Source organism: Elephantulus edwardii, unplaced genomic scaffold (genome assembly GCF_000299155.1).
Source record: "Elephantulus edwardii isolate Elephantulus edwardi_28Jun2011 unplaced genomic scaffold, EleEdw1.0 scaffold00067, whole genome shotgun sequence".
Taxonomy (NCBI): domain Eukaryota; kingdom Metazoa; phylum Chordata; class Mammalia; order Macroscelidea; family Macroscelididae; genus Elephantulus; species Elephantulus edwardii.
This window is the reverse complement of record NW_006399817.1, coordinates 14,199,762-14,209,023: the sequence shown is the minus strand read 5'-3', so window position 1 is coordinate 14,209,023 and position 9,262 is coordinate 14,199,762. Positions and strand designations below refer to the sequence as shown.

At 34.8% G+C, this 9,262-nt stretch overlaps 1 protein-coding gene across 1 annotated transcript in view; it reads right to left on the bottom strand.

Moving 5' to 3' along the window:
* The window catches only part of PIK3C2G (phosphatidylinositol-4-phosphate 3-kinase, catalytic subunit type 2 gamma), a 576,625-nt gene that overhangs the window by 434,916 nt on the left and 132,447 nt on the right, over nt 1-9,262 (bottom strand). Inside the window, exon 15 of the mRNA XM_006888484.1 lies at nt 5,286-5,474. Within this exon, the coding sequence (XP_006888546.1) occupies nt 5,286-5,474 (189 nt within the window). The remainder of the gene's footprint in view (nt 1-5,285; nt 5,475-9,262) is intronic.

The following is a 9,262-nucleotide window of genomic DNA, read 5'->3' as shown; positions in this document are numbered from 1 at the left end:
CAAACTGGGAGGAGGGTAGAGAGAATGGTGCAACAATGAATGAGTGGAAGCCCAAAATCTCTGTAAATGTTTATGAAAATTAGTAAAATATAATTATAGAAAAAAAAAAGCTTAGTTATCAATATTGTAAGATCAAACTCCTACATTTACCATTGTCAGGAGCAACACAACCGCTGCAAGCCTCAGTTTGCCTATTCTGTAAAATGGTACTTACTTCATAGGTTACTGTGAAACGAGATAGTTTTAAAGGATAATGAACACTAATTTGAAATGAACAATTAAGATATTAAGTAAAATAATTTCAGGATCTATTTAAGCAAAGGGATATACAGAGGGATCAGACAATTAGTTTATCTAACCATTGTGTTGTTATAAGGAGGTAAACTACTGCACATCATAGTCTTTATTTTGATTGATGTTTGTTTTTCATCTCTAAACCATGCAGCTTAATTTACTTTTCCAAAAACAAATATAACAACAGCTAAAACATTTAAATGCCCTCAGATAAAGAGTGGACCCAGGCAGTTCCTAATAATAGAAATAGTTCTTCGAAGTCCCTAAACTAGCCCTGGCCTTATTGTTGATGATGGTATTGTGCACCATTGAGTTGGAACCAATTCATTGTTGACCCTCCAGCAGAGTTTAAAAGGCAGTAGATCACACAGGAGGAGATTGCAGCTGGTGGATTTGAACTTCATACTTTAAGCTATCAATTTTAGACAACCAACAATCCACTCTCTGCCTGGATTGACTTGATTATACAGGGAATTTAATATAAATGGAACTTTATAAGATACAAGATTGTTTGGTAGGATAATCTATAGTACTTATCTTGTCTATCTGGAGGTTGAAATCCATCAATACCTGCAGGAAATAGATAATCCCTTCCCATGAAATTGGCTTCGGACAGGGCAAGCTTCATAGCTGATATACATAGGATAACTATGGGTCACAGGTGACTGAATGGCACAGAACAACAACAACATGGATATTTAACCTAAGAAACCTAATGAAGAGTCAGCTATGAGTCCATTCTCATGTGGCAGCAATACTTTTGAGTTGAGTACAATATACAGTCTTCTGTAATTGGTTTATTTTCTTGGAATAATGGCTTTCATTTATATTGTCATGGTTTGTCCATAAATCACTCCTATTAGTGTTGAATGTTGTTGTTATATACCATTGAGTGGGAACTGACTCTTAACTGCCCTTCCACCACTGAGTGGGAACTGACTCTTAACTGCCCTTCCACCAAGTTCAGAAGTACATAGATTGTCCTTCTCTTTCCCTTGGAAAAGCTGGCAAATCTGAACTGTACACCTTCGTGCATAGAGAACAGCTAGAGGTCTTCAAGTTGGATTTAGAAGAGGTCATGACACCGGGGATATTATTGCTAATGTCAGATGGATCTTGGCTGAAAAATGTCTATTTGTGCTTTATTTACTATCAAAAGGCATTTGACTATTTGGAAATCACAAATTATGGCTAACATTGAGAAAATAGAAAGCTCTAGACCACTTAATTGTGTTCATGTGAAACTTATGCTTAGAACAAGAGACTGTATGTGAACAGAGAAAGGGAGCACTGCCAAGTTTACAATTGGGAAAAATGTGCATCAGTTATATACTTTCTCCATACTTATTTAATCCGTATGCTAGGCAAATTATTCAAGAGGCTGACTTCTTGACACTGTGTCAATCCACTTGAGTATGTCAGAGATTGTGAGGACGTCACAGGATAGGACAGGGTTCAGATCTGTTGTTCATAGGGTTGCTATGAGACCTACTTGACCTGATCCCCCTACCAAAAATATTTTATCTATTTTTATTATTTAATAAAATTTTTAGCATATTTACTTATTCAGTGAATTGTTTCCTTGATTTTTTTTAACCAACCATTAGGTAATTGAAACATTAATAGTAACTTTACTAATTTACTATATTTTACTTCAGTAAAAAAAACTTGGAAATTAATTTTGGCAAGTTTCAGCTATCTATACATGTCTGAAGCAAGAATATAGGTTAGGAGTAATGTTGAAAATAAGAATTTGTTGTTTCCAAAAGGATAATGAGCTGGAAGTGATTTTAATGCCTTTGTTATAGACTGAATTCTTTCCTCCCAAAAGTTGTATTCTAGTCCTAATCCCTTGAATTGTTAACTGCAAGGTAAATTGAAACTTTTATTATTCTAATGAGGTCATGATAGCATATAATGAGTTCTAAACCTAATCACTTCTAAGTTGTATCATAGGTAAAGAATAGAATACACATAGATATGCACACATACCAGGAAAAGACAGGTGATAGAAACAGATACATCTATAAACTCACAAAAGCTAAGGATTACTGATAGTTCCTAAAGGCTGAAAGAAACAGAGGTCTTTCTTTTAAAACTTGGCAACCTGAATTTGAACTCCTAGTCTTTATAATGGGTAAAATATATTTCCATCTTAAAGTCATACATTTGTGGTGGTTATTTTTTATTTGTTTGTTTGAAGCACTAGGAAATTGAATTATCTAAGAACTTACATTTTAAATGTTAGAATAAGTCATTAAAAAATCACAGTGTATTTTAGGGAATGACTGACCCAATATGAAGTAAAAGCTATGCCTTGTAAACAGATATTAAAATGAGTTGTGTGGACTTGAACTCCCAGTTTAATGTGGGTGATTAAACATATGCTGTATATTGTATGTAAATATACCGCAATAACATATCCTTTACAAAATAAAAGAGCAATGTACCTGTTAAAAGTGGTCAGTTTCACATTGCAAAGTTAGTGAAGTTTTTCTACTGTGCGGTTCACAAAGTTTTATTAAAAAGAAAAAGTCTCCAAGTTGAAATTATGAGGAAAAGAAATATACATTTCTGGTACATTTAAATTAATAGAAAATTCCATGAAACCAAACAAAATCTTCAATGTGAGAAGCATAAAAAAGGAATAAGTTCAAAATGATTAATAAGTTTTAAATTAAGATGATTGACAGGAAGCTAGGGACTCTTGCAACTAATAAAAAACCCTCTAAACAAATCTAAGCAAAACAGATTAAGTTATTTGCAAGTTCCAAATATCACCTTTCCCTCAGGACCTTGAAAGAGGATTCAGCATACAGTTGGTTTCATAATTGTTCCACTGATCTAGAAATGCAGGCTTACTTCAAGGCATCAGGGAACTAACACTACCAAAAGAGCCTTAAAATATCTCTTTTTGGATGTAAGCATAAAAGGAAAGTCAAGGAAGAGCTGCTGCTTCTGAGCCAGAGCCAGATATTACACTTATATCCAGATGTGTCTCTCTAACAGGAAGGCAGCCTTATCTCCTCCATATTTTACTTAGGGAAGAGCTGGGGGAAAATACAATATAAGGGTTTAAAATGTTATAATTTATATCATGATATAGTATCTTATGACAAACATTTTTCTATAATTTCCATATTAAATAATAATAAAACATGGTCTCATATTTCAAGGAGGCTTTCTCCCCTTCTTTTTCTTTTGGAAAGAAGAGGAGTAGAATATTTTCTCAAGTATTTTTTTTCCTTTCTTTTCTACTATTGTTATTTTGTAAGAGTGACTCTTTGTTCTGTTTGCTCATTGCCAAAGAATTGGAACCAACTCATAGGTGACTCTCAAGCATGTTTGATAGGGTGTAAATCTCATGGAAGACTTGCTCCTTTTCTCCTGAAGAGCCCCTTTTGGATTTGAACCACAAGAGAGATGTCACCTTTGGGTTAGAAGCACAAATTCCTGCAGACTGAACCACCTGAACTACTAAGAGCAACCAGAACTCAAAACCTTAATACTCCTTGCCATCAAGTCAGAACTCATTGCTGAAAAAAGGAGATTGTTCATCTTTCTCCACTAGAGTAACTGGTGTATTATAATTGCCTATCTATGAGTTGACAGTATAACTCCCAACCTACTAGAGCAACAAAGCTACCTGAGAGCAATCTTACTTTTGGTTTAAAAAGCTATGACCATCAAACACATGAAGAAATGTTCAAAATCCCTAGCTCTAAGAAAGATGCAAATCAAAACAACTATGAGATATCATCTCACCCCAGTAAGAATAGCAAAAGTTAAAAGAACAGCAAACAACAAATGCTGGCGAGGTTGGGAAGAAACTGGAACCCTTATTCACTGTTGGTGGAAGTGTAAAATGGTGCAGCCACTATGGAAGGCAGCATGGTGCTTTCTCAAAAACCTGCAAATAGAAATACCGTTTGACCCAGCAATTGCACTACTTGGAATATACACTAAAGAAACAATAACCGCCACCCAAGCAGATATATTCACACCCGTGTTTTTCACGGCTTTGTTCACAATAGCAAAGAGCTGGAAACAACCTAAGTGCCCACCAACAAATGAATGGATAGAGAAGCTGTGGTAAATTCACACAATGGAATACTACACTGCATTGAAAAACAAGGAACTCAAGAAATATTATTCAAAATGGTTGACCCTGGAGGACATTGTGCTGAGTGAAATATCTGTCACAAAAGGACAAATACTGCACAGTGCCACTGTTGTAAAATGGGACTGACATAAGGGTTGGGGGAAGACTGAGAAAGATAGGATAAATTACATATACTGCATTGAAAAAGATGAGAGAGAGAACTGCTTAAAAGGGATATTTGATTAGGTACTATTGTCATGACAGGAGTCCAGAACAAAAGCTGCATAGAGGAGTGGACTTGGGGGGGGGAAGGATTATATAACAATGAAAGAATTTTTCTTTTACTTTTCCAAGAGAGGAACAAACTGGAGGGGGGCGGTGGGCAGGGAGAAAAGTCCAACAATAAATGAATGGAAATCCAAAATCTCTGTACATTTTCATTAAGATTAATAATAATAGTAAAAGTATTAATTAAAAAAGAAAAAAGCTATGATCATTGGTTATTCTTCAAATACAAGACAGAAGATGACAATGTACCTTAGAGTTGTCTAATATTCATAGTTTATACTCATCAAAAGTCAGTATCATAGATACTGCAACCTGTATCAAATAGAACAGCTGTTGAATTAAACAGTAATTTTTCTTCTTTTGGAACTCTAGTAGCCTAGTGCAAAAAGCTTCACTGCAATCCTGAAGGCACTTGGTTCGAGACCACCAACTGTTCTGCAGGAGAAAAATGGGCAGTCTCCTCCCATGTGATTGTCTCTGAAAACCCGCTGGAAGGTCAGCTATGGGTTAGTTCCAACTCTAGAGTGCATAACGAGAACATTTTTTTCTTTAAACAAATTCTCTTCAACAAGTACTATCATACTTGTTTAGAAGTCCTTACCTGGAAGTCAAAAGTCCAAGTGCTTCCAATGGGTGAGAAAATGTCCAGGATTTTAAAATGATATGCATGTCTGAAACAGTCCTCTCATCCCATCCAGGGGCACTTCCCAGAATCAAAGGAAGGGAACAGTTTTCATTATTGCAGTAGAAGCGATAAAACCATAGGTATCTTCTCTTTTCCTTCGAGAGTCTGAAAAACCATATTGGAAACTGTTGTTCACTTTAGCTTGCTTCACTAATAAATATTGCTGTAAACAGATAGTATAAAATTTTATTTGAGTTCATCGAGTTTTGTTTTATTTTGAAGAACAACCCTTTTATCTTCCTGAGACAGTTTGATAGGTTATTTCATCAACTTTTTTCCCTCTAACTTTATTCTTTCATAGAAAAAAATATACCACAAAACCTCAGTTCACATACTTCTACTTATTTTTCATCATTTTCTCCTTGTCACTTTTTAAGAAAAAAAAATGTTATTTGTTTGTCACTATCTGTCTCCTTCAGGGAAGAACAAGTTATCTGAGCTCTGCAACATATACAATTTAGAATGAAGGTAATTGACTACTTTTACCCTGTGAAGAAGTGGCATATTTTAAAGAGAGTATTCCTTCATCTCAGAGCAAGTTTCAAAGTTCAGAAAATTCTTTGCTCTAAATTTCAAAAACAAAGAATTCAATTCATCTCGAGTTTGACTTTAAACTCCCTGAGTTCACTCGAAGTTTGGCATTAAAATGCCAATGAGTAGGCCTTCCTTAAATATTCAAGTAGTTCTCCCTGGAAAGTGGTCCTAAATACAAGATCTAAATCTCAGAATAGGGCTATTCACTGGCTGACACATCGTCACATTTTGCTTACACTCTATCAGCAGTATTCAAAGCACAGTTCAAATGGAGACCAAAATTTCTTACATGATAGTTTTTGAACACTGTCTCCTCCAAATAGACATTCTATTCAACAGCTTTTAAATCAGCTAAAACATTCAAAAGAGCTAATAAGAAATATTAAAATATTTAAAAGTCAGTATTTCTCAATAAATATGTTTTGAAACTATCTTCATCTATGACATGAAAAATTGGATGATGAAATATTTTATAGGTACATTTAGAACTGTTACCTACATTTTGTTATGGCTCCTAACAGAAGTCTATCAGAAGCCAAGATGCTTAACAAAATTACTTAATACAAAGTTTGTCCTGATCTAATGTTTTTCCTGTTTTAGCACTGTTTGGATTTCTCCCCTCACTTTTATATTTTTATGCATTGTTGTTTACAGAAAGGAATGTATGTATTCATTTCAATAAATTTTTACAAATGCATAAATCTAGTAAAAACCATACCCTGCTCCTACAAAGATGTAAAATTGCTTTCATGCTTCTTACTTATTCAATCTTTTCAATAAGTGCTTGCAACAAGGAATGCATTTTCTTGTGAGAAAATCAAATTGGGGGAAGGGGTAAGGGAGGAAAAGGTGCAAAATGAATGAATGGATATCCAATTTCAAACTTTCCTTGAAATCATAATAAAAATTATTTCTAAGATAATTTTTAGAGAACAAAAACAAAGTTTTTTAAAAAATTTTATTTTATTATTTTGTGTGTGTGTACTGTCAAATCGGATCTGACTGGTTCAGGAGATTGTCCCTTCTTTTCCAGTAGAGCATCTGGTGGATTTGAACTGTATGCCTCTGGGATGGTAGTGCAACTTCTTGCCACTAGGCCATCAGAGCTCACTAAGAACAAACTTTTGCCACCTGCCTATCTCAGGGTTTCTTTGGATCTTCCTCCAAATCGGGTGCCTCATTCTTCACATAACTAAGTTTCTCAGATTATTTGTTCAGCATACATATTGACTGTTGTTGTGTACCTTTGAGTCAGAACCGACCCTTAGTGGATATTCCAGTGGGTTTTCAGAGACAGTTAAACACATGGGGGGTGAGTGCCCATACTTCTCCCACAGAACAGCTGGTGGCCTCAAACTGCATGTCTTCAGGATTGCAGTGCAGCTTCTTGCCAATAGGCCACCAGAGCTCCCTAAAAGTACACTGAAAAGAAATGACCCGTGACACATATCTTTCCTTCATGCTTTTAAACCAAACAGTATTCCCTTGTTCTGTTTGAATAACTACTTCTTGCTGCATATGGAGATTTCACATGAACACAATCAAGTTTCTGGAATTCCCTTACTTTGTAATGTTATTAGTATTCTTCTTAAAGACCTGCATGACAGTGTGTGTGTGTGTATCTCGTCAATAACAGACAAGTACGTATCTTTCTAGTATTCTCTGCTTTCAATTAAGATCCATCTGATATCAGCAATGATTTATCTTTGCTTCATGGCGTCTTCTGAATCCAGCTTGAATTTCTGACAGTTTCTTGTTGATGTACTGCACTGCTTGTTGTTGTATCAATAGCAAGACGATTTTACATGAATGTGCTATTAATTATATTTTTAATTTCCACATACTGGTAGATTCTTTGTAGATTGAACACAAATATAGATGTCTTCCATTTGATTGGCCAGTTAGCTGTCTTCCAAATTTCTTGGCATAAATGAGGAAGTATGTGCAGGACTGTATCTGTTTGTTGAAACACCACATTGATATTCTATCAATTAATGCACCCACTGATTTCACCAATTCCATCAGTGTACCTTGGTCATCTTCTTTTAGTACCATTGATTCTTTATCAGACATGCTACTTTTTTTAAATGGTTCAATTGTTGACTAGGGTTGGTTGTTTTTGTTTTTTTTTTTGGTACAGTAATACTGTATATTTTTTTTCCATCTTCATTTAATGCTTCTTGTGTCATTCAACATTTTGCCCACAGAATCCTTCAGTATTGGAATTGCTAGCTTGAATTTATTTCAAGTCTTTTAGGTTGAGAAATACTAGTGTGTTTTTCCCTTTTGGTTTACTAACTCCAATTGTTCGCATATTTCATGAAAACATTTTGCTTTGACTTCTTAAACTGCCCTTTGAAATATTCTGTTTAGTTTTCTTACATCATCAATTTTTCCATATACATTAACTCCTCTAGATCAAGAGAAATTTTCAGACTCTCTTCTGGAATTCATTTTAGCTCTTTCTTTCTTTCTTTTTTAATTCTTCAAATATGGTGTCCTTGATATTAACCCATAACTCCTCTGCTCTCTTGTTAAAAAATAGTAAATGCCTCAAATCTGTTCTTGAATTAATCTCTAAAAATCAAGTAAGATATATTAAGAATGTATTTTGGCTCTTGTGTACTTGTTTTTATTTTCTTAATCTTCCAATTACCTGTATATTTGCAATTGATAATCTATTCCACCGTTTGGTCAGTGGTCTTGTTCTAATTTAGCTTTGAATTTTAAACTTGTTCAAATTGAACTTGTTAAATTTGTTGTTCAACATTGAACTTGTTCTAATTTAACATTGAACTTCTCCAGCATCTCTTTCCACAGAAACAGTTCATTTAATCCCTTTATATTATATCCGGTGAAGTCAATGTGTATAATTGCTCTTTTTAATAAGAAGTTTATTTCCCAGTAATGAGTTGTTTGCTGTAAAAAAATTCCATCATCTGATCTCCAGCTTCATTTCTGTTTCCTGTCTCTAAAAAAAGCAAAACTAAATTAATAAATATTTCACTGATTTCCAGTGCTTTTCCAACAGATTTTTAAAGCTGTAAATCTTTAATGGGTGTGATGGCAATAGAATAGCTGGTAGATATGAACTACTGAGTTTTGCTTAGTATCCAACACTTAGCATTCTACACTTTGAGATATTCTAAGGATAGGCCTAGTATAGCCTAAATCTAAGCTAGAGTTGTGTGCCATTGAGTTGCAACCAACCCATGTTGACCCTCAAGTGGATTTTTGTTGTTGTTGTTATGTGCCGTCGAGTCGTTTGCGACTCATAGTGACCCCATATACAACAGCCCTAAACCGTGCCAATCTCATTGCCTCTGACACACCCATCCCGAGTACCCCAGTCACTGAAT